This window comes from Heloderma suspectum, chromosome 3, assembly GCF_057233095.1.
Source record: "Heloderma suspectum isolate Gila_16-S chromosome 3, 16-S_ref, whole genome shotgun sequence".
In the NCBI taxonomy this organism is placed as follows: Eukaryota; Metazoa; Chordata; class Lepidosauria; order Squamata; family Helodermatidae; genus Heloderma; species Heloderma suspectum.
The window spans coordinates 245732012-245758374 of NC_139460.1; the positions used below are offsets into that span (position 1 = coordinate 245732012).

The 26363-nt window shown below is 42.6% G+C and overlaps 1 protein-coding gene across 1 annotated transcript in view; it reads left to right on the top strand.

Moving 5' to 3' along the window:
• The window catches only part of PDZD8 (PDZ domain containing 8), a 97919-nt gene that overhangs the window by 42736 nt on the left and 28820 nt on the right, over positions 1-26363 (top strand). The window contains exon 3 of the mRNA XM_084846109.1: positions 1002-1104. Within this exon, the coding sequence (XP_084702235.1) occupies positions 1002-1104 (103 nt within the window). The remainder of the gene's footprint in view (positions 1-1001; positions 1105-26363) is intronic.

Genomic DNA, 26363 nt, shown 5'->3' on the forward strand with positions numbered 1-26363 from the left:
ATTGAATTAAAAAAAGAGAAATTCCATTCCACCAACTACAATAGAAAGGGAATAGGAAAACATATATGGTTTCCATATATAGCCTCCAGCTTTTTGGTAAATGATGGACACAAACGGTTGCCAACACGTGTTTTCAGTGCCAAAACTATGTGACCAAGTATTTATTTTATTTCTTTCTGTTAACTTCCCTCTCTCCCTCAGTCTTTAACCAATCTTCCTGAAATTTTCAGGTTATGTAAAATAGACATTTTTGTCTGGCGCATGTGATTTTCAGGAAGATTGGTGAAACCTGTTTGATGTTATTAAGGTTAGAATAACCCACCCCTTGATTTTCATTTAACGTTTCGGAATCCTTTTTTGACTGATCTCCTTATCTATTGGAGGCACAACTGTGCTTCCAATAATTTTTATATAAAATGAAGAATCTTTACACAAACTTGTGCAGCCCTAACAAGTCTCCAGGTAAGATGAATTGATTTAAAATCACTTGATTAAAAAAAGGTAGTCCTGACTAATTGGGCAGCAGATTTTTTAAAAAATATTATTTTAATTTAAGTACTTACAGAAACATGGGTGGTATGTGCTATTACACAGAAGGGAATGAATGCCTCTTATGTGATGTCTGCTGTGCATGTCAAAACAAGGAAGTATGCTTTTATTTTGCTTCAGAACTATGCTATTAATAACAACTATCAGCTGATCTTGTCACTGTGTTGTAATAGTGCAAGATTGTGCTTGCTGTCTACTTATATTACCTGCCTGAGAAAGGGAGAAACTCTAGATCTGAACACATTCATATATCTTCCTTTCCCACTAGAGGGTGCAAATGCTTTATTCAGCTTCTAATGTTATATATGAAAATATGGATGCATAGCTATGCAGCTGAATTAATATGAGCAAATTCTATTAAAGTTACTGTACTAAACAAATTATCAATAATGGTAAGTTAAAATTATCAAATATATGCTTGTTTTAATGTTACTAATTCTTTTGCATTTCAGATTACTTATTTTTGGATCCTATGAGAGGGAAGTAACTATTCATTGCACATTTGAATTGAGTGACAAAGTGTGGGAAGAAAAACAAAGAACTACTATTAAGACGGTAAATTACATATGCCATTTTGTATCATTCTTATGTGTTGTACCATGTTTGACCCCGTTTCAGTTGAATGAAAAATAATTTAGCTGGGAAGTACAATCAAATAGGAAGTATCCACTTGTTGAACCCAAGGAATTAATCAAATATGATTAAAAGGCAACTTCTGCAGCTTTAAGAATATCCACTATTTTAATTAGATGAAAATTGTGAAAGAACATAACTGAACTATATGAAAGATAGTAAAGGTAGGGAGCTCAGTGGACAGATGTTTTAAGATAAACTCTTATATTTGGGCGATTTATAAGTGTTGAGCAGGGGTCACATACCTCCCTCCAGCCTTAAGTGTGACCCCTGGAACCCCCCAAATTTGTTGCTGTGGGAGCAGCGAAATAGTTGGCAGGTTTCTACCAAATATTGGTGGCAAACCATGATGGTGGCTTAACACGGTCATATTTAACTTTAAAACAAGGTACACACTTGTTTTAAAGTTAAAAGCCACAATCCTATGTGGTTACCACGCAGCCTCTGAACTCTGAGACTGCCGACTATCCAGTGCAGGGCGGGAGGACAGCGGAGGTGATCTTCGCCTCTGCACTTCAGCTGCTCTGCATTTCTGCTAGGCGGGCAATTTCGCCTGCCTAGCAGGGGCACCTCGGAGGGGGAGGGAAGGAGGCTGGAGTGGCAATAGGATAGGTTGTGGCACAGACGCCCTGGTCACCACCTCTTCCCGCCCCTGGAAATGCCCTCTTTCCCCCATCTCCATGCTCTGTTTTCTGAGCATGCAGAGTAGTCAGCATGGTTCTTTCCATGCCAGCTTCAAGGGGGCGGGGGTGGGGAGTGTGGTTTCCTGGCTCCAAGCTTGGAGCCAGGAAACTGAACTATACTACCCCCCCCAATGTTGAGAACATAGGATTGTTCCCAAATTTGCCCTTTTTAGGCCACCATCATGGTTTGCTACCAATACTTGGCAAACTACCAGTTGTTTAAGCCGCCACTCAAATTCAGCAGCATGTGACATTAGTGCAGCCACCAGGGGGTTCTGGGCGGTTGACATTGGTCCCTAGAGCCCCCAAAGTTGTCCACACCTGATGTAGAAGGAAAGAGTTTCAGTGATTGCTTCTCTGTTCTTCCTGTACAATGTTGTGGGAACAAACTGCAAGCAACAGCTCCAGTTTAATAAGAATGTAGAATATTTCCCCTGAGATGATTGGTTTTGATTTTTCACAAATGTTATTTTAAGGCTGTCAACTGTGTAGAATTATTAGATGGTTGATTATCTGCCTACCAACCAATTAATAATTTTAAGGCTACCATCCTGTGGTTCCTGGGGGGGTGTCCCAGGGGTTTAAGATGCCCCCTTCTAGCCACCATGGAAATCTCTGCAGCTGCTTATTTTCTGATGTCGGAAGAGGGAAAGGGAGGCTTGGGGTGAGCTAGGGGCAGGCTGAGAGCCCTTCTGGTACCCAAACACATCCCTAAACTGGTTGTTGATCTATGCCAGCCCTGGAACTGGTGTCGATCAATTTTCTCCTATTGGAATTTGTTTTAAAAGAAGAAGAAGCAGCACCAAAAGGGCCAGGTAGCAAAACAAGCAGTGGGAAAAGCCACTCCTTTCTCTGTTATGACCTTCTGGGCTTGCACTGGCAGGGCTTTGATTTGTTAGAGGCTTTGATGTCTGAGATTTCTGCAGCAAATGGTAAGATTGTTCTGAAATATACATATTGCCTAAATAGATGCGTTTTTCAGATCTAGCTTACAGTTTAATAAAAATAAATGTTACTACTCACTTTGGACTGGTTATCCTGTAACATTTTTTAAGTTCCGTGATACAATAACACATCAGAACCAAAGCAGTCTAAATATTTGTTTCACTAGTGAATTAAGTAAAGCATTCATTGATTAATCTACTAATTTAAACAAAGCATGGCGCCCCTTGACTTACTTTCCTATGTCGTCTGTTTCAGAATATGTTTTTTGCTAGTTTCTGGTACACATTCTACAGAAGATCTGCATTTAGATCTGGTTGTCAAGGTGTGTCATTGTTTCATCTAGAGTGTAGTGAGCTAGAATGTTGGACATAGACTGGGGAGGACTGAGTTCAAATCACTATGTGGCTGCAAAGTTTACTTTGCAGAGTTTACTTTGCTCTTTGAAATGCACAATTTTATGCATGTCTACACACAAAAAGTCCTACAACTCCCAGCATTCTCCAACCTGTCATAATTTTCTTCTTTCTCAACATGCATAGTATTGCATCCTTAGTGATCGTAGGTCATACCTATCTCACAGGGTTGTTGTGAGGATGAAAAGGGGAGAACTGTGAGCTTCTGTGAGGAAGGGTGGGAGAAAATAAAAAAAAATAGCTCATGACTGGTCTAATGACAGATAAGCTGGGATAATAGAAAATTTGACAATGTTTCTTTCAAATGTATTATATATGGGCAGTTGGGTAGGTCATTGTTTCTAGGTTTTTGCTAAATGTATATCACTGTCTGCCCACAACCCAGGTACATACTTTCCAAATCTTGGTCCGCTATGTTTCCTGTGCATCTGTGTTTGTTTCTTATTTTATACTATGGATGATGCATTTCAACACCAGGTGGCAGTATTGTTCTTCATATGGCCCAGAGGAATAGAAATTTGTGAACTGGAGCAGTAGGGAAGATAAAACAGCATTTTAAAATACGTTAGCTTAGTTTTTCTTAACCTACAAGACGCTTATCTGTAAAGTACTATGGTAGTACCAGTATCGTTTGCTATAATAGAACTGCAGTTGAAAAAATGCTTAAACTGGATCAAACTATTAATAGAAGATTCTTCTTCAGGAGCAGAACCTGGTCTGTTGGGAAGTCACTCCCCCTGGGTGAACAGACAGCAAGATTAAGATTGATAACTTTACCTCAAGAGAGGGCCTTCTTTGCAAGGCCTGTCCTTTTCTGCCTTTTGAGGCCAGTTTGAGCCTCTCCATCCAAGAAATGATGGAAGAGTACTGCAGAACATCAGTTCTATCTCTCACTTCACCTGAAGTCCTCCTTAATGAAGTTAGGTGGGATAGGCTAAGTGGGGTGAGCTAGACAACTATTTTGTGAGGATCCAGTTGTTTGGGAGGAAAGATCACTAATGCTCTAACCCATCCTTCCTGGGCAAGGAATATTGAACTGGACAGTAGTTGGTAACACCAATCTTGCTAAAGCAGCCCATTCCATGGGATTTCTCCCCTTTTTTTGACCCCAGCATTACCCAAGCTTCTGCTGATACCTACTTAGAGAAGCCTGTGCATGTTAACTCCCAGTGCTTCAGGATGCCATCTTGAACTGTTGGGACCCTCTTGTGTAAGTCTCACTGTGGGTTCTAATCACTCCATAGGACCCAGTTCTCCTAACAGCAAGGCATGGTTTTATCCAGAGTCCTTAGCCTGGCTTGGAAGTTTAATGATCAAGGAGAACTAGAACAAAAGATAGAAAGAAGGATGAGTGCTTTAAAAGCAGAGGCAGTTCCTCAAAAGATAGCTCTGCCCCTTTCTCTCAGTAGCATCCCGATAGGGAGTGTTTTGTTGCAACTACATAAAATGCAGCACATTGGTCCAGCGGTAGTCTCATCAGAGCAAGAAACATCAAAGATGAGGCACCTGTGACTCCTTCCATGCCTGTTCTGGGTCTTTCCATCCTCAATTGAGATAAAAGATCCCTTGAAACATAGAGCCTTCTAGTTTACCCCTGCTTTAATACTGATCACTCCTGCCAAGATGGAACAGCCAAATGGTCAGGTACCTAAACGACCTGCTTCAAAACCAGGTCCCCGGTATTGTTAATGTGCCTCTCCTTGAAACCATCTCACCCAGGATGGAGTGGGAAGACATGAAGGGTCTGAAAGTGAACCCCTGGACACCAGAAAGGAAATGGGGTAGCTATCACATCCAGAGAGAGGGTGCGATCCAAGTAGCAATTGTAAATTTATCCTCAGCCTTTTTGATAGACTTCCAAGTTTTGAAAATCCTGCAAATAAGCCTTCAAAAGGAACAAAATAAAGAACTGTAACCCTCATGTCTTAAAGGTGTTTCAGAAATGTTTTGTAACATGACCCAGACTTCTCTGGAAACTCCTTTTCCTGCAACCTTTAATCTACTACTCCAAAGAGGAGTGGGCTCACCCTATCAAGTAAAAAAAACCCGAAGTCATCTTGCAAATCATATAACCTGCCAAAGGATCTTACAGATAATCTTTCTCATTCTAATGCTCTTATTGCCACCTGTTTTTTTCTTATTAGCAGTACATTTTTATAGTAATTAATCTTCTAGGAATCTTACTGACTGGCAGCTGGAGTCCAGTTTAAAACATCGTTTTGATTCAAGTGCCACAGCATTACATGCTTCTGTCCATTTTTTTCTTCTTTCCCAGGCTGGCTTAAGTTCAGTCACCCTAGCCTCTAGCTGCATAGCAATCAAAGTAATAGCCAGGAGGAATATCAGGTTTAGGGCTTTGATGGTCAGTGCAAAATCTAAAAATGATCCAGCTGGCACTTTCATCCAGTGGAACTAAACTCTTTGGCAAGTTGCTAGAGCCTCTTCTTTTAAAATCCAGATTTAAGGGGGAAAGGTGGGGGGTGGGGCTTTAGCCACTATTCCCAGGATAGAAGATGGAAAAAATCATGAAGAAAGCTAGAACACATCCTTCAGGAACATCCATGCCTCAAGATGTTTCTTCCAGTCACTACAGGTGGAATAATTCTGAATATCAGAGGACAAAGCTATCTCTAAGGCCACTGCCAAGCACCCAAGAAACAGTCTAACCCGTGATGCCAATTATTTATTATAGGGATTTATGCCTTGTCCTTCAATCACATTCCCAGGGTAGCCAAAGCATCTCCAACCTGCCTCTGATGTTGATGTTATTTTATAGGCATCTGCTGCAATCTGGAAGGAGACAATTTAAGATTAGTCAGTCCTTGAAATCATAAGGAATGGGTGCATGGTAGACTTGCACATCCTACATAGAATAAGATCCCTACCCATTCCACAATTGAAGATCCTAGTTGAGTATTTGCATATAATGGAAGCCACTGACCACTCGCTTCAAGTTCTAGTTATACAATTTCAGCCTAGGAAGCATCACACCATGTTATTTACTGTGCTGAAACAGAACTGTGCATCCTGAGCCATTCTTGGATCACATGTACCTCAAAAGAACTGGTGGAGAAAGAGGCATTGATGGAAACTATCTCTCAAGTTCACAGCATTGTAATTCAGAGCCTTTATGGCTTCGGTAAGCTGCTGCTAAACCATCTCTTTGTACCTATTTATTGTTCCTACTGATAATTTTATGTTTCGCTCTGATGGAAGAGCTGTCAATACGGGGCTCTTCAATTTAGCCCTCTATTCAGTTGTCTCCATTCATAAGAATGGGTCATTCTTATGACCCATTATTGCAGCCTTCCCCAGTACAGTGCCCCCCAGATGTTTTGGGCTACAGTTCCCATCATTCCTAGCCAACTTGATGATGTGAGTTATAGTCCGAAACAACTGGAGGGCACCACATCGGGGAAGACTTCTTTACTGGGTCACTGTTTCTCTCTAAATTCAGTTGTCTGTAACCTGTATTAGCCTAGTCAATTTATTATTATGATTTAGTGTAGGTAAGGAATGGCAAACATGTGGCCCTTCATATGTTGTTGGAATGCAACTCCCATCAGCTCTAGCTAGCAAGCCAATGGTGAGGGATGATGCGAGTTGCATCCAAGAACACCTGGATGGCCACATATTTTCTCAACTCTGGTGTAGAACAATGCAATGTCCATTCAGAATCCCAAACTACGGAAAAAGACACATTCTGCAGCTCCCTGCAAGATGTGCATACTTATATCTTATGTGACTATTGCAGTATTTTAGCCTAAATAAAGATAAGAAATATGAGATGGCTTGTTATTATTTGTGCAGTCGGTTTCCCCATCACTAAACTGCAAACCTAAAACTACTCATGTAGAATTCAGTCCCATTGGAATCATTGAGTTTAATAGAACAGGGTATTATGAATAATGGCAATCTGCATAATATAAACTATGGGTACAGTCCTATGCATGTTTAGACAGAACAAAGTCCTGCAAGCATGGCTGTTTGGGGAGTTGTAGAACTTTTTTTGGTCTAAACATGCATAGGATTGCACTCTAGATGATAACTGACAGAAAGGCCCAGTCATTTTCAAAGAGTAACTATTTTACAAAGTTATGGGAAGAACTAAATATGTTCAGAAGTCTGTGGAGACACAGGTTTTTATTTTTCTTATCACTTGTGTGCTCCAGTGTTTTCTTTTAGAAAAATACCAACCTGACTTGGGTTGGCATTTTCATTTTTTATAATGCTAGCAATGAAGATAAGTTAGACAGCTTGACACACAGCAACAAACAGTAGTGAGTTTATGACATATTAGTTGTATTGGTACATAATTGATTTTGAATGAAGATTTAGGTTATTAAACCTGTCCAGTGCATTACTTAAAATGTCAGTTACAATGCAGACATATCTGTTTCAAGTGAATTGATAATATTGTGTACTTGGTTCAATATAAGTTTTAAGGGGGCAATTTTGCATATAGTCTATATGCTATATACCAAAGGTTCCTAAATAGCTTACAAGATTGTGAAGGAATATGCATTGCACAGGAAAACCAAATGCACAAATATAATGGGGAAATAGTTGTGCCTCTGCAGTGTCCTTATTGAGATGGAAGAGGAGCCGGAGGGTATAGTGAAATAGAAGCATGCGGAAGGTCCAGGGGGAATCAGTACTACTGTGCAGCTCTACATGGGTTATATACTTCAGATGGAATACTATATATGGGAGGTCACCAAGTATGAGGTGTCAAGCATCCAGATTTAAAAATCCAGATTAACCTCTGTTAGGTGAACATAGGGTGCACCCTTGTATTAAGTCAAACCATTGATCCATTAGTATTATCTATACTGACTGCCAGTGGCACTCCAGTGTTTCAGACAGGAGCCTTTCCCAGTCCCAGCTGCAGAATGTAGTCGTTCGGACTGCATGTTTTCCACCTGTGAAGACTAGGCTGATGTTAACAGCAGCTGAATATGTGAAAAGACAGGAGCATTAGGACTTTCTATAGGTTTTAAGATGTCCTCTACTAAATGATATTGGATACATTAGAAAGCCATCTGTTAAAACTTAATCCTGGAAATTCGAACGAGTTTTACTGGGCTTTGCATTATGAATAAATGAATTTAGAGTCTGAGTAACACAGTGTACTTTTACATTTAGGCCTGGTTCACATGATCACAGAGTGGTTAATAAGTCACAGTGGCTTGCTAACCTCCCTGCGCATACCTGTTGCATGCTGGCTGACTTTTACATAATTACCCTTGCCAGGCACAGCTTCTCATGTCATCTAAACCCAGCGAGGGTGGTTTGTTGGGGTGGTTAACAAACCACCCAGAACCCATGGCCAGTTGTGGGATGGTTAACCACCTCAACATGCCACCCTTGTTGGGTTCGAATGACATCTCGCCAGCAGGGGCTTGAATAGGTGAGCTGCATTGATCATGTGAATCAAGACTTGTGTTGCAAGAACGAGCCACAGCGAGCCTTTCACACACTCCCCTTCCTCCTCTGGTGCAGCAGCAAAGACAGTTTTGAAAGCTATTAGTTGTCATATCTGAATCTGGATAAACCATATTTAGTCTTAACGATTATTAGTGGAAACAAGCCAAACTTTAAACCATGAGTTATGAAGGTGGCCTGTTCTCACTATAGTTAAAATTAATCATAGTTTAGGGTTCAGTTGAAACACTAAATTGTGGTTCAACGAAAATGGAAGCAGACCCTTACAGTCACCTTGTGACCACACTGCAGGAGGAGAGGGGTGAGCATACCTGATCAAGGCTTGCAATGGCTCATCTCATAAAGCTGAATGGTTTAGTGTTATATGTGAACTAGGCCAAATAATGTAGCCCATTGTGTCACAGGGCCAGTTTGCATGATTACTGCAGTCCACCATAGTCTGTGTTACTTCAGGGTTGTTTAATTCTCAAACATCCCCTGCCAACTGGGTTCGGATGACACAACAAACCATGGCAGTATTCAAAATGACCACCAGCACACACCATAACCCACCCTGGCTTAAATAAGCCATGGTAGGCTGCGGTAATCATGCAAACCAGGTCAGAGTTTACGGGAAAGCACTGTACTTGCTCCTACCTTTGATGTTAGGTGGCCCAACCTCCACCAAGAAGCACTCCATGAGGTGTGCAAGACATCTCTGAGCATTCTGCCCATGGTTTCTGCAATATATGAACTCTATTCTTCCCCCCTTCAATCAATTAGATGAATAGTTTGCTAGTAATAAATAATGTGTGGTTCTTACAAACAGCAGATGGGATGATACACCTGTGTCTGAAATGTACATTTCAGAATAAATATGAGAACTTGTGTAACTCTAATGCTTCTCCATGCAAAACAAATTCCCTGGATGTAGAGGGAATTTTCATGGAGGACTCTAGCCTATCTTCCTCCCAACATGCTGGCTTTCTGTGTTGGAATAATTTTTTTCCACATGGGAAACGTGTTCAAAAGGGTGCTACACTTCTCCTACAAAGAGAGAACATCTATATAGGAAAGAAATATTCTGTCATAAAAATACTGTGCAAGAGTCTTTCTACTGCAGTGTTTTGAAACAACTGTGAATGATTGTGTGCATGCTTGCTTGTAGCAAAATAAACTCATGTAATTCTTACAGGTAAGCCATACATCAAGGGTGGGGAACCTCAGGCCCGGGGGCCAAATCCAGGCCTCCTAGGTTCCTCAAATGGCCATGCCTCTTCCCCTGGCCCCATCCACTTTCCCCCAACCACCAGTCATTTGGTGATTTCCTGGCATTTTTGTAGTTTTTTCCTCATTTTAAAAGGCTGAAATGCTTCTAAGGCTTAGTTACTGGCAGGAAGAGCTTTAACCTGAAATATGCTCGGTGTGTGTGTGTGTGTGTGTGTGTGGACCCCACCCTCCAGTGGAATGCAGCCCCCAAGAGCTAGTTCAAAATTGAATTCAGCCTGAAAGACATTTTCACATTCCTGCCATATGGGGAGATAGTCTCCATATTTGAAATGCCCCAAATTTGGGGATTGTAGAGGTGTGTGTGTGTGAAAGTGTGTGTGTGAGAGAGAGAGCGCGCACATATACAGAACATCTTGTTAAACTGACTATTCTATGTTCTGCTGGTATCTCTGGCATGGTATTCCTTAGATGCTCCTGTTCTCTTTGCATTTTGACACAGTCGGCCTGTTCAACCACAGGGTAATTAACCATAGTTTATTAATCCAACAATGAACATCAAGCCTGCACACTCCCTTCTCCCTTTGTTTGTGTGCTGGACTTGAAAAATAAGGGGTTTATTAAACCATAGTTTCCGGTTACATTCTTATATTCCTGTTATATGGTTTTGTTTTACCAGGGGAACTGGGTAACCTCTGCTTCATTACCAGGATAAAACCTACAATTTCAAATATTTTTGCAACTGTGTTAGAAATAGAAATAAGAGTTCTAAGCTTGTTTCAGGTTTTGGTTAAGATGGAACCTTTGGTTAGCTTTTTAACCCTGGTAAGCATTGCTGGCACTTTGCTTTGCTTAGTTGCATTTGAGATGGGAGGGAATTGGGGCCAAATTACACATAACCTTAATGGCTTCATTTTGCTGGGATTTTTTTTTTTTACAAATTGCCAGCACAGGGGCCCTATCTAGATTGGGATCCTAGCGTTGGGGAATAGCGGGGCTTTCATCATTTGCCCCCCACTGGGGTCCTAATTCAAATCAGAAGGCTCACACTTGCAATTAGCATTGGAAAAAAAGAATAAACTAATCCTACCTGCCCCCAATGCTAAGATCCCTATCAGCATAATGGACCCCTTGCTGACTATTCGTGTGTTGGGAAACTTCATGCAAGGGTAGAACTACACAGTTAAGGTCATTTGTAATTTGGCCCTTAGTGTTAGAAGGGAAAGGTGTTCACAACTTCATGGGCCACTCCTGATGGCTTAAACACTGAGAAGCATGTCTGTACAGGGCAAATTTCCACTTTCCACTAAACATTAAAAGATCCTGCCTGAAGATTCCTTCTAGCATAGTTGCAAAAAACATTGTAATTTGTCAGCACTAGAAATGCTTTATAAACCAGATTAAATGTTATTGCCGGTCTTGCACAGAATTAAATCTTTCAATTTTTACTGACATCAGACTTCGAGATGCTCAGGCAACCGATGGCTAGAATTTTGGTGGCTGTCAGCCATACAATTCTGTGATCTCTTGTGGGAAAGTGATCCTGTGGAATATTAAACAAGTCAAGTGGAGAGGCTCCAGTACATACTGCTGAATATTTTTAGGAAAGCAGCCTTCCAATTATTTGGATAGCTAGAAGGCAGTTGTTAGGTATTGTGTTGCTGTTTGGCTGATAATTGGCTATGGGCTTCTCCATCATACGCATGTGTTTGACCTTCATGACACACCAATATATCAAGATCTCTAGGCTTATTGGGCTATCTTTTTTTTTTAATTACAAGAAAGTGCAGTAGATGTGATATGATATATTCTCTAATAAATGTGATTTTCTCAAATACTCTAATTGAAATCTTCACATGTGATAGTAACATTAAATTTACCTGTATCTGTGTATGTATGTACCTGAAATGAGAAGTGCTGTCCTAAGAAGCAGCGCCAAATTTGAAATAATGGTAAAATAATAAAATGTAAGATTCAGTCAAATATCTTAGCAATTTACTGAGTTTACTGAAGTCTGCCATTTCAGTCTTTAATCCTGTCAAAGAAGAGAACTGAGATTAAGGGGGAGGGGAAACCCAACGTTTTTTAAACTATCACTTTTTATGAAAATACAAAGCCTTGTAAAACTTAGTATTTGTAACCACAATGCGGAATAGTTCTGAGACTTGATGACTGTATAACATTCTGTAATCTATCTTGCATGTGAGAGGAGGGGTAGAAGTGTTGTCCCCCTCCATCCTTGTGAAAATATTCATCATTTAAAAAACAAATCACATTTGATGCCACACTTCTGTTCTCTACTGCTACTTTCACATTGTTCCTTCCTGTTAAGGACTCTCCACCCCCTTACATTACTCCCATGGGCAATTGGAGATCAGGTGAACATGGCTTCTTCTTGCCTCTGCATACTCATATCTGATTGTTTGACCTAAATGACATTACCACCTAGCCATTGTCAGGGAGGGAACAATCCTATGGCTGCTAGTCAGTGGCTAGAGGGCCATAGGATATGTGGTTTCCCGGGAACTGACCTTGGAGCCCGCACTCCAAGGTCGGTTCTTGGAGAACTGACCTTTCCCCCTTCTGTGCTGCCTCGCAGGCACCGCTGAGGAGTGCAGAGTGGCCAAAACAGGGCACTCCAGGGCAGGGAAGGCAGAAATGCCGGTATGAAACATCCTGTGTGTCGTCTGGCAGCCTCCTCCCCCTTTCCACCTTCCCGCAGCTAGACAGCCGAAATCAGCTGTCTAGCCACAAATGCAGGGCAGGAGAAGCACAGAGGGTACGATCCCCTCCATGGTTCTCCTGCCCTGCATTGGATAGGCAGTCGCCTTGAAGTTCGGAGGCAGCTGCCTGTCCCCATAGGATTGTGCCCTTAGAAAATGAAGACCTTTAGGGGAGGGACTGCAGTTTAGTGGTAGAACACATGCTTTGCATGCAGAAGCCCTAGGTTCAATCCCTGGCATCTCCATTTAGAAATTTGTTTTATTTTATTTAGTTATTATTACATTTATAACCTGCCTTTTTTCCTCCTTAAGGAACACAAGCTGGTGTTTCCTCTTCCTCTCCATTTTATCCTCATAACAACAACCCTGTGAGGTAGGTTGGGCTGAGAGTCTGTGACTGGACCAAAGTCACCCAGTGAGCTTCCATGGCTGAGATGAGACTAGAATCCGGATCTCCCGACTCCCAGTGCAACTTTCTAGCCACTACACCACACCGGCTCTTGGTATCAGTTAGCAGGTGATGTGAAGCACCTATTCCTGAAATGCTGGAGAGCTGCTGCCACTCAGAATAGACAGTGGGTGGATTCACACACTTCATGCTAAGCCACCCTGCGAATAAACCACAGTGGGTTGTTCGCTGAACAACCCACAGTATGCCTGACAGACGACTGGGCTTGCCATGGCTTGTTCTCGCCCTCAGTCCTCCAGCCGATTCTAGCACACATCCCAGGCACCTTTGCTGCAGAACCCATCTTGTCTCCTCACCCCAGCCCCCTTCTCACTTCAGTCGCTACTCCTTTTAGTTCACCACTGGGTTTTTTTGTTTGTTTTTTAGAGCTTTGGGAATATGCAAATGTGTTCATAATTTTTTAATTATTTTGTCAGTCCTTCACAAGTGTGCACTTACAACTGTCCGATATGTGGAAAGAAGCCACAGTGGCTTCCTTTCCCCACTGATCATCCAAACCCAGCCACTTGTCCTGGTCTAGACTGAGCCTTGGCTTGTTGCAAGCAAACACAGGGAGCAATGCAACAGAATAGTCAACATCCAGGCAGAAGTCACAACATAGCCAGTCAGTCAGACAACAAGGATCAGGCAGCAGCAGGAGTAGTCAAGGTAACAGGCAAGAGGTCAAACACATTAAATCAGTCAGGTACGTTACTGAGTTCAGAAGCAGGGTCAAGAAACAGTCCAGGATCAGTAGCACAGAGCATCCACAGCAAGGCACAGGAGACAAGGTAGCAGATGGTGGAACTAGCAGAGGTGTTGTTTTCAGCACCTCTCAAGTTGCCAGTGAGAGCTCATATAGCTCAAGCTACTAGAACCCAACCCAGTGCTCAGCTGCGTCCTGTTAGAGGCTCATGAGGAGGGCCTGACTCATGAGTAGTCCTGTTCAGTAAGCAAGCACTCCTTTGCCTGGCAACCATTCTATCATGGACCTTAAGGCACTAGCGTTCTCAGCAGCTAGGTGGCGGTTCAGCATCTTCTTCTGCCTCAGAAGCTAAACTCTCCACTTCTCCAAGAGGCAGATTCAAAGGCACCCTGAGGTTTCTGGACTGTCCTGGCTACTGCCAGGGTCTCCTGAGGGGCCAACTGGCTCTGATGGTTCTGGCTCCTCTTCTGAGGACGACTGGTGGTGGCATGACACCCAAGACCATGACACCACTGCCTGGAAGTGGTTCTCCAGGGTTTCAAACATGGGTCTTCCCCAGCCCTACCTGGTAATGCCAGAGACTGAGCCTTTGACCGTTTACATGCAAAGCATGTGCTCTCTCACTGTGCTACAGTCCTTCCCACTTGTGCACAGATTTCTTAGATCCTAGGTCATTCTCTTTGGTCAAGCACAGAATGGCAAACATTAAAGTATTTACTGGAGAATGGGTACTGTCAGGGTAGGAATAATCATCCAGTGATCTTTGAAGGTATGTGTCCATGTCTGAATTGAGTCATAGGGATAAAAGCTGGTTAACTGGTACCTGCTTATGTTGTTACTCAGTTGGTTAGGAGCTAATTAAACTTGTGTTTGTACCATAGTTTGTAACTACTGCAACATAAGACTTTGCACAGTCCAGTGGACAGTCAGTTCTGGTTCCCTTTTCTATGAAGAGATGTGGTGAATTAGAATTAAGAAATAAGAGCTAGCCATATCTTTTCCCTCTTGTTCAGTAGATCAATAGAAATCTGAGTCCTTTTACTACATTGTTAGGGCAGCTTAGCATGTATTGCACTGTAAACCAGGTTTTGTAACAAAATATAAGGCATCCTATGATCCCAAAAAACTTAATTTTGTTTCTTTTCTTAAATCAGGTATAAAACTTTTTAAAAAGCAATTGGGGAGTATTTATTTTTCACAGATGTGCTCTGCTGACAATCTATTCTGTGTTCACATGGTAATCTGCTCTGTTGCTTGTATAAATATTGGACACAAAGCAGAGTTTTAAATATTATTTGCAGACAGCCGTGTTTCCCATTTGGTATTGATTTGCAATGACAAGTGATTTCAACTATAGAGGTGGCCTCTGCATGAAAGCTTATTCTTTGTGGAAACAATATGACCTGTTTGTAAGAGTGGTAACAGTGTTTGTTTTCTTGACCTAAGTAAACAAGGTGGTTTTTGGATAACTTGCTTGGTTTGAATGAGTTTCTAAAAGCATGTGTGGTGTTCTGCAGTGAAGTATTGTAGCCTAGTTACAAGGTTCCAACAGTAGGCTAGTGTATTGTGTATGAGTGTGTGTATGGGGAGGGGGAGATATCATTGGGAGTCTGCTTGCCATTTAGACAATTTTATCATGAGAAATATGGGTTAAATAGATCAACTACAACTGGGATAAAATGGCATTGTTCAGCTGTCACTTTTTACTGAGTATACGGCTCAATATTTTTGTCATTCCATATACTTAGAGCAGGGGTGGGAAAACTCTTTTCTGCTAAGGGCTACATTCCCTTGGGGATCATCATCATCATCATCATCATCTCCAAGGGGTGAGGTAAGGCCTGCTACCTGTGTGCTTGGCCCTTGCTCTTCCTGGGTTATAAAAGCAGCTGGGGTGGGGGTGGACTGGCTAAGTGGATAAGGGCAGCAGTGAATGCCTGTTTACAGCAAGGTGTGATTCTGTCTTGCCTAAAGGAGGCAGTGGTAAGACGATTGTTAAAAGAACCCTCCCTGAACCCTGCTATATTGGAGAATTTCCGGCAGGCCTCCAATATTCCATTCTTGGGCAAGGTGCTGGAGCATGTGATGGCTTCTCAGCTCCAGGGATTTCTGGATGAGACAGATTATTTAGATCCATTTCAATCTGGCTTCAGGCCTGCTTATGGGACAGAGACTGCTTTGGTCACCATGGTGGATGATCTGTGCTGGGAACTGGACAGGGGGAATGTGTCTCTGTTAGTTCTGCAGAACCTTTCAGCGGCTTGCTTGCTTATTTATTTATTTATTTATTTATTTATTTCATTTCTATACCGCCCAATAGCCGAAGCTCTCTGGGTGGTTCACAAAAACTAAAACCAAACAACACACAATAAAACAATTTAAAATATATAGAACATTAAAACCACAATATAACAATACAACCACAATAAAACCTAGCAGCAGTACAGGAGTTTAAAATACAGATTTAAAACAGCAAAGATAAAAATTTAGAAAGCTAAAATGCCTGGGAAAATAAAAAGGTCTTCACCTGGCGCCGAAAGGAGTACAATGTAGGCGCCAGGCGAACCTCACTAGGGAGCTCATTCCAGAGCCGGGGTGCCACAACAGAAAAAGCCCTCCTCCTAGTAGCCACCCGCCTCACTTCCTTTGGCAGGGGCTCACGGAGAAGGGCCGCTGATGATGATGTTAAGGTCCGGGCAGGCACATATGGGAGGAGGCGATCCTTCAAGTAACCTGGCCCCAAGCCGTTAAGGGCTTTGAATGTTAACACCAGCACTTTGATTCGGGCCTGGAAATGGACTGGCAGCCAGTGCAGCTGAAAAAGTACTGGCGTAATATGAGCTCACAGGCCAGTCCCTATTAACAATCTTGCTGCCCTATTTTGGATCAGCTGAAGTTTCCGGACCGTTTTCAAAGGCAGCCCCACATATAACGTAATCCAGACGAGAAGTTATCAGAGCATGGATAACTGTAGCTAGGCTATCTCTGTCCAGATAAGGGCGTAGTTGGTATACCAGCCTAAGCTGATAAAAAGTGCTCCGTGCCACTGAGTTCACCTGTGCCTCAAGTGACAGTTCTGGATCCAAGAGCACCCCCAAACTACGAACCTGATCCTTTAGGGGGAGTGCAACCCCCTCCAGAACAGGTTGAATATCACCTAGCCGGGCAGACGAACCACCCACTAACAGTACCTCCGTCTTGTCTGGATTGAGTCTCAGTTTATTAGCCCTCATCCAGTCCATTACCGTGCCCAGGCACTGGTTCAGAACAGCCACTGCCTCACCTGGTTTTGATGAGAAAGAGAGGTAGAGCTGGGTGTCATCCGCATATTGATGGCACCTCAGCCCACACCTCCGGATAACCTCCCCCAGCGGTTTCATGTAGATGTTAAACAGCATGGGGGATAAAATAGAGCCCTGTGGAACCCCATGGCACAATTGCCATGGCACAGAGCAATAATCCCCCAGCACCACCTTCTGGAATCGGCCATCCAAGTAGGAGCGGAACCACTGTAGTACAGTGCCTCCAACTCCTAACGCAGACAACCTATCCAGAAGGATACCATGGTCGATGGTATCGAAAGCCGCTGAGAGGTCCAGGAGAATCAACAGGGTCGCACTCCCCCTGTCCCTCTCCCGGCAGAGGTCATCCCACAGGGCGACCAAGGCAGTTTCCGTTCCAAAACCAGGCCTGAAGCCCGATTGAAATGGATCTAGATAATCCATTTCATTCAAGAGTGCCTGGAGCTGTCCTACAACCACCCGCTCAAGCACCTTGCCCAGGAAGGGGATGTTGGCCACTGGCCTATAATTGTTAACATCCTCTGGGTCCAGGTTAGGCTTTTTCAGGAGTGGTCTAATTACTGCCTCTTTTAAAGCAGCAGGCACCACTCCCTCTCTCAAGGAGGAATTTACAACCTCCGGGACCCAGCCGGACAACCCCTCCTTGTTTGATTTAATAAGCCATGAAGGGCAAGGGTCAAGCACACAAGTGGTCGATCGGACTTGGCCAAGCACCTTGTCCGCATCCTCAGGCCTCAGTAACTGAAACTCATCCAATAAAACTGGACCAGACGGTGCTCTGAACGCCTCTACCAATGGAACTGCATTAATGGTGGTGTCCAATTCATGACGAATCTGAGCGACTTTATCCTCAAAGTGCCGCGCAAACTCGTCACAGCGTGCTACCGAGGGTTCCACCGTCTCTCTCCCTGGCCCAGAATGTAACAGGCCGCAGACCACTCGGAAAAGCTCTGCCGGACGACACTGAGAAGATGCAATGCTGGTGGAAAAGAACTGCCTCTTTGCCACCCTCACCGCCACAGAGTAGGCTCGATAGTGGGCTCTTACCTGTGTTCGGTCAGACTCAGCACAAGTTTTCCTCCACCTGCGTTCTAGCCGTCTCCCCTCTTGCTTCATTGCCCTCAGCTCAGGTGTATACCAAGGAGCTGGCCGGGCTCTGCTCAGAGGGAGAGGGCGCTTGGGTGTGATCGTGTCAACCGCCCAAGTCATCTCTGCATTCCACAGAGTGACCTGGGCTTCGACAGGAGCACCAGCCATACCAGCAGGAAAATCCCCCAGAGCCCTCTGGAATCCATCGGAATCCATTAATCTCCGGGGGCGGACCATTTTAATAGGTCCCCCACCCTTGCAGAGGGGAAAGGCCGCCAGAAGTCTAAACCTCAGCAGGAAGTGATCTGACCATGACAAAGGGACAGATGTTAATTCCTCCACTTTCAGATCACCATCCTCCTGCCCAGTCGAGAAAACCAGATCAAGCGTGTGTCCTTTTATATGCGTTGGGCCGATGACATGTTGGGACAGCCCCATGGTTGTCATGGCGGCCATGAAGTCCTGAGCAGCCCCGGATACAGCGGCCTCGGCATGGAAGTTGAGATCCCCCGGCGGTCCTCAACACCAAGTCCGAGACCACCTCCGTCAGCTCAGGCAGGGAGTCCGATGGGCAGCGGGGTGGGCGGTACACCAACAGAATCCCTAATCTGTCCCGGGTACCCAACACAAGGTACAGACACTCAAGATCTGCACTCGAATGAGCAGGAAGCCTGGAGAGGGAGATTGAATTCCTATAGACCACGGCAACCCCCCCTCCCCGACCCTCAAGTCGGTGATGGTGCTGCACCAAGTACCCAGGAGGGCACAGCTGGGAGAGAGTGACCCCTCCCAGTTCCCCCACCCAGGTCTCAGTAACACCTGCCAGGTCAGCCCCCTCATCCACAATCAAATCATGGATGAGGGAGGTCTTATTTTGGGCCGACCTGGCATTCAGCAGCAGCACCACCAGACCTGAGGGCAGACTGGTAAGACTGGTAAGAGGGCAGACTGAGGCTTTCAATAAGATCGACCATGGTATTCTTCTGTCTTTTCTGAGGGGGGACTGGGAGGCGCTGTTATACAGCAGCTCCAGTCCTTCTTGGAAGTGTGATCACAGAAGGCGGTGCTGGGGGGATTCCTGTTCGACACCATGGCCATTGGCCTGTGGTGTCTCTCAGGGGTCCATCTTATCTGCCATGCTATTTAACATATACATGAAACTGCTGGCAGAGATTATCTGAAGTTCTGGCACTCAGTGCCACCAGTATGTTGATGACACCCAACTCTATCTCTTGATCTAGATCCAAGGAAGGTGTTCTGGGTCTAAATCGGTGCCTGATGTTTCAAAGAAAAGGCCAGTGAGACAGGACTTATATTTGCGGAAGCCATGCAGATTCTTTTTCAGAAGGACTTGTCCTTCTGTATGCTTACTAATAATACTTTCAACCCAATTTACCCAGAACAGACATTAAGCTAACTGGCCTGTAATTTCAGATCCCCTTTGGATTCCCTTTAAAAAATTGGTGTTACATTGGCCATTCTCCAGTCCTCTGTACAGAGGCTGGTCTTAGGGACTTGCTACATATTTTTGTTAGAAGATCAGCAGTTTCATATCTGAGTTTTTTAAAGAACTCTAGGATGGATACCATCTGGGTCCAGTGATTTATTTGCAATTTGTCAATAAGGTTGAGAACTTCATCTTTTGTCACCACTGCTAGCCTCAGTTCCTCAGACTCTCTTCCTGAAAACATCTGTTCAGACACATGTATCTGTCCTATACCTTCTACAGTGAATCCAAACGAAAAGAATTCATTCAGCTTCTCAGCAATCTCCTTATCCTCCTTTATTTAGTATTTCTTTAACTCCATTATCATCCAGTGGTCCAACTGCCTCCCTAGCTGGTGTCCTGCTTCTGATGTATTTAAAGAATTCTTTATTGTTGGGCTTGATGTCATTAGCGATAATGTCCCCTAGAGATGCAACGTTCCCAGAAATTTTGAGGCCATGGGCAAAAATTGGGGTTTTTGCGGGGGGGGGGTCCGGGGGAGGATATTTGAGGGGGAAAGGAAAAATAAGCAATACTTATTTTTTAAACAATCTTTACACATCTAAAGTCACTTTGTTGCTTTAAGGTATCTTTCTCCAACCTTGAGGCCTCCAAATATTTTGGACTTCATCTCCCATCAACCTCAGGCAGCATGGCCGATGGTCAGGAATGCTGGGCACTGTAGTCCAAAACAGCCAGAGGGCACCAGACTGGGGAGGGCTGCTTTAGGAACATAAAGCAGCCTTTCTGTTCCTAAAGTTATTTCACGTATAACTTAGTTTTCTCATAAAATTATCATATTCTAAAACTTTTAAAAGCAAACACAGTAAATTTGTAATTTTTGTATGGATAGATTAGAACTACATTAAATTACTGCTACAGCAACAGAAACACAGGACCCTATAGAGCAAAACCCAAACTGTCAAGAATGCACATTTAGTGTCAAGAATGCACAATGGTGATTATACTCACGTGTTGGGAAACTGTATATAAACGTCTATCAGAAAAATATACTTTGGATCAATAATTTTAGGAATTAGGAATGAAAGAAATAACTGCTGGGAATCTTACAGAAAGGATTAAAAAATCATTTTTTTCCCATGGCTTCATTATTTCCAGACATTTTACATCTCTAGCTATAAAAATGTTCTTTTTTATGTTCTAAAAATAATGTCACGTCAATTACAGTTTGATGCATTTTCTCATGCTAAACTGACTTTATGGGGAAATCCAGATTTAAGCATTGTAAGAAAATGTTTTTATGGCGGACCTGGACAGATAAAATAACTTTTACCCGGATCAATTAGTGGGGGTTTTGTTATTTTCAACTTTGCAAGATCAGTTCGATCTGCCGGCTTCAGCGGAATGGCAGTACTTGCAATTGAAACATTTGTTGGTATCTAGATTCGGTCCTGCTGCTTTTACTGTTTCGGAGTCTCCTTCGCTATTGGAAATACTTATTGAAGTTGATCAGATATATCAACCTACGAGTCTTGTCTACGAACATTTATTATCAAAGAATAAATATGATACAACTGGTTTACAGCACGAATGGAACAGGGAATTGGAACGTCCTATTTTGTTTAATCAATGGACTGCTGCCTATCAGAGATTTGAATGGATCTTTAGTTATGCTTTATTCAGCAAAAACTTTTATTTTGGGACTATTGGATGCCACAATGTCTTTTTAATAAAGGCTTGTCAAATTTGGCTAATTGTTGGAGATGTAATGCAGCCAATGCTTCTCTTACTCATATGTTTTGGAAATACCCAACGGTTGCCTCCTTTTGGGAGGAAGTTATTATACAGATAAATTTTGTATTGGAAAACATTAATATTTACTGATGTAAATGCTCTTTTAAATTACTTAGCTGCTTCTTGGAATGTAAATAAGCATGGTCAGCGTAAATGGATTTTTCATGCCCTTGTGGTTGCTAAAAGACTTATATTACGATATTGGAAGGATAAAAGCTCACCACCTATAACGCAATGGACTGAAGACTTAGCAACACTAGCAGCATTTGAAAGAGTGGTATATAGACGTAATTTACAGATGGAATCATATGTGGATATTTGGGCTGCTTTCACTGAAATTTATGTGTAACATATTTTTTCGTTTCCTTTTCTTTTTTGAATATTGTAATATTTGAAACTGAAGATTTTAGAATATGTTGTTGTATATTAATATTATTGTTATTATTATTTTGGTTCTGTTATGTTTTCGGTTTGTTTTGTTTTGTTAAAATTCACAATTAAAAAATTGGAAAAAATGTTCTAAAAACATTGTTTTTAGAAATCATTTTGTGGGGAGTAAAGGCTGGATAATAATATATAAATACTTTAGATTATGAAATATTTTCTTTTATAATTTAAGATAAAGTTGTTCAGTTGGGGGGTGCGACAAAAATGGTCCTCAGGAAAAAATGGGGAAATTTTGTTTCTGAATTTTTCTGGGTTTTTTTCAGGCCTTCATATCTCTGCGCTCCTAAAGAGATGCTTTTTTGCATCTCTTATTGTTTGCTTGCATCTCCTTTATCCAAGCTTGTGCTTCCTTTGGTTTTCCTCATTTGGGCATGACTGAAGGAAGCTTTCTTTTCTCTAATAGTTTCCTTGACACTGCTCATTAACCAAGACCTCTTGGACTTGGTGCTATCTTTCATAACCTGTGGTATACATTCTAGTTGAGTTTCTGTTATTGTGGTTTTGAGAAACCTCTGAGCATTTTGAAGGGATTTAACCCTCTTGACACCCCCTTTTAACTTCCTTTTTACCAGCTCCTTCATTTTAGAGAAGTTTCCTCTTTTGAAGTCAAATGTGACTGTGTTGGACTTCCTTAGGAATTTTCCACTTAAATATATATTAAATCTGATAGGACTATGGTCACTGTTTCCAGTTGGTTCTAGAACATTCACATCTCCTATTAGGTCCTATGCAACACTACTTAGGATTAAATTCAGGGTTGCCTCCCCTCTAGTCGGTTCCATGACCAACTCTTCTAGAGCACAGTCATTTAGGACATTGAGAAATTTAACCTCTTTGTCATGACTGGAAAATGTATTTATCCAATCAGTGTGGAGGTAATTGAAGTTGACCATCATTATAATACTTCCTCGTTTGGAGGCCTCCCTGATTTTGTTTTCTATCTCAAGGTCACCCTGAGTGTTCTGGTTTGGGGGACAATAGCATGCTTCTACTACTAGAAATCCCTCCCACCATGGACGTTGCTAGGCTCTTAAAAGATTCAGCATCCAGACCCATAGGATGCCAATCTGCATAAAATATACATAGGCTGATTTATATCTATATATGCAAATTTAGAAATAATTACTAGAACTTATTAAATTTCACAGAAGGCACAGCCTGCCAGTTTCCCATCCAAACCACATCAAATAAATCCTTTAATTAATTTGCACCCTACCCCCAGATCAACCTAAATCAGTAGTTCTTCAATTACAATTAATTTGCAATGGCTCTGTGAAAAAATGCAAAAAAAAAGAGTAGCTGGTAAGTTTTTTTTCATGAGTGTTTTGAAACATCCACCCCCCTTGCAATCAAGCTTAGGAAAAAAAGCTTCCATTGGCACCAACAGAAGGCTTTTTTCTAAACTTAATTGCCAAGAGGGGGATTTTGGGAGAGTGGGGGGTTGTAGCCACATGGAGACCTCTCTCTGCCTAGGTGGAATTCCCTCTCCACTAGTAGAGAGGGTGGTCTGTAGCATCCAGTGGCCCCTCATCCAGCCTTGGAGAGAACATTGGATTGCTCCCTTATTCTCTGTTTTTGTATTGTCTGAATACAGATGACTAACTAATATTTTTCATATTTGATTTCTCATCCTTGTTAAAATATGAACCATCTAACTTGTTCAGATCAGTTTTTGGCCTTTGTCACTTTTTTTTTGTAAAAGAGCTCTCCTCAGAAAACTTGGGTCTGGGTAATTTTACAACACCTTCTAGAACTAACACCAAAAAAAGATGTCCTCTTCATCATAGGGGATTGGAATGCTAAAGTAGGAAGTCAAGAAATCACCGGGATAACAGGCAGGCATGGCCTTGGTGTACAAAATGAAGCAGGACAAAAGCTAATAGAGTTTTGCCAAGAGAACATGCTGATCATAGCAAACACTCTTTTCCAACAGCACAAGAGGCGACTCTACACATGGACATCACCAGATGGTCAATATCGAAATCAGATTGATTATGTCCTTTGCAGCCAAAGATGGAGAAGCTCCATACAGTCAGTAAAAACAAGACCTGGAGCTGACTGTGGCTCAGATCATGAGCTGCTTCTTGCAAAATTTCGGCTTAAATTGAAGAACGTCGGGAAAACCACTAAACCGTTCAGGTATGACCTAAATCATATCCCTGATGAATATACAGTGGAGGTGAGGAATAGATTTCAGGGATTAGACCTGATAGACAGAGTGCCTGAGGAACTATGGACGGAGGTCCGTAACATTGTTCAGGAGGCAGCAACGAAATCCATCCCAAAGAAAAAGAAATGCAAGAAAGCAAAGTGGCTGTCTGATGAGGCTTTACAAGTAGCTGAGGAAAGAAGGGAAGCGAAAAGCAAGGGAGAAAGGGGAAGATATACCCAACTGAATGCAGAGTTCCAGAGAATAGCAAGGAGAGACAAGAAGGCCTTCTTAAATGAACAATGCAAAGAAATCGAGGAAAACAACAGAATGGGAAAGACTAGAGATCTCTTCAAGAAAACTGGAGATCTCAAGGGAACGTTTTGTGCAAAGACGGGCATGATAAAGGACAAAGAAGGCAGGGACCTAACAGAAGCAGATGAGATTAAGAAGAGGTGGCAAGAATACACAGAAGAACTATACAGGAAAGATCTGAATATCCCTGATAGCCATGATAGTGCGGTCACTGAACTTGAGCCGGACATCCTAGAGAGTGAAGTCAAGTGGGCCTTAGGAAGCATTAGTAACAACAAAGCTAGCGGAGATGACAGTCTTCCAGCCGAGCTATTTAAAATCCTAAAAGATGATGCTGTTAAAGTGCTGCATTCAATATGCCAACAAATCTGGAACACTCAACAGTGGCCACAAGACTGGAAAAGGTCAGTTTACATTCCAATTCCAAAGAAGGGCAACGCCAAAGAGTGTTCAAACTACCGCACAATTGCACTCATTTCACATGCCAGCAAGGTGATGCTCAAAATCCTACAAGCTAGGCTTCAGCAGTATGCGAACCAAGAACTACCGGAAGTACAAGCTGGGTTTAGAAGAGGCAGAGGAACTAGAGATCAAATCGCCAACATTCGCTGCATCATGGAGAAAGCAAGAGAATTCCAGAAAAACGTCTATTTCTGCTTCATTGACTACGCTAAAGCCTTTGATTGTGTGGATCACAACAAACTGTGGCAAATTCTTAAAGTGATGGGAGTACCAGACCACCTTACCTGTCTCCTGAGAAACCTGTACGAGGGTCAAGAAGCAACAGTCAGAACCAGACATGGAACAACCGATTGGTTCAAAATTGGGAAAGGAGTACGACAAGGCTGCATATTGTCACCCTGCTTATTTAACTTATATGCAGAGTACATCATGAGAAATGCCGGGTTGGATGAATCAGAGGTCGGAATTAAGATTGCTGGGAGAATTATCAACAACCTCCGATATGCAGACGATACCACCCTAATGGCAGAAAGCGAAGAGGATCTAAAGAGCCTCTTGTTGAGGGTGAAAGTGGAGAGTGCAAAAGCTGGTTTGAAACTCAACATTAAAAAAACTAAGATCATGGCATCTGGCCCCATCACTTCCTGGCATATAGAAGGGGAAGAAATGGCAGCAGTGACAGATTTTACTTTCTTGGGCTCCAAGATCACCGCAGACGGTGACTGTAGCCATGAAATTAAAAGACGCTTGCTCCTTGGGAGGAAAGCTATGGCCAACCTAGACAGCATCGTAAGAAGCAAAGACATCACCTTGCCGACAAAGGTCCGTCTAATCAAAGCTATGGTTTTCCCAGTAGTAATGTATGGCTGTGAGAGCTGGACTATAAGGAAGGCTGAGCGCCAAAGAATTGATGCTTTCGAACTGTGGTGCTGGAGAAGACTCTTACGAGTGCCCTGGACTGCAAGGAGGTCAAATCAGTCCATCCTAAAGGAAATCAACCCTGAGTGCTCATTGGAAGGACAGATAATGAAGGTGAAGCTCCAATATTTTGGCCACCTAATGCGAAGAGAAAACTCCCTGGAAAAGACCCTGATGCTGGGAAAGACTGAAGGCAAAAGGAGAAGGGGACGGCAGAGGATGAGATGGCTAGATAGCATCACGGATGCAATGAATATGAACTTGAGCACGCTCCGGGAGAGAGCGCAGGACAGGAAGGCCTGGCGTGCTATGGTCCATGGGGTCACGAAGAGTCGGACACGACTGAACGACTGAACAACAAAGAAATAAATAAAAAAATTAAAGAACATATATTGAATAACTTTAGCACCACCACCCTTTATAACTTATCACAAACTTAACATCAATTTCCTCACCTAGTTAGAAGAATGTATTATCTTTCAGGAAAGAAGGTTCAAGGCTGAATAAAGCCTTAAGCCAAAATATGAATTGTGAAGAGAAAGGGGGAGGTTTACAAAAATGTGTGTGTGACTATATATAAAAACTACCAAAAGCATTAGAAAAAAACAATATGTGTTGACACTTCCCATTGTGTGTTGTTTCTTAACAAAGCATTTTGAAGTATCTAGCACACTGATTCAGTGTGTCTA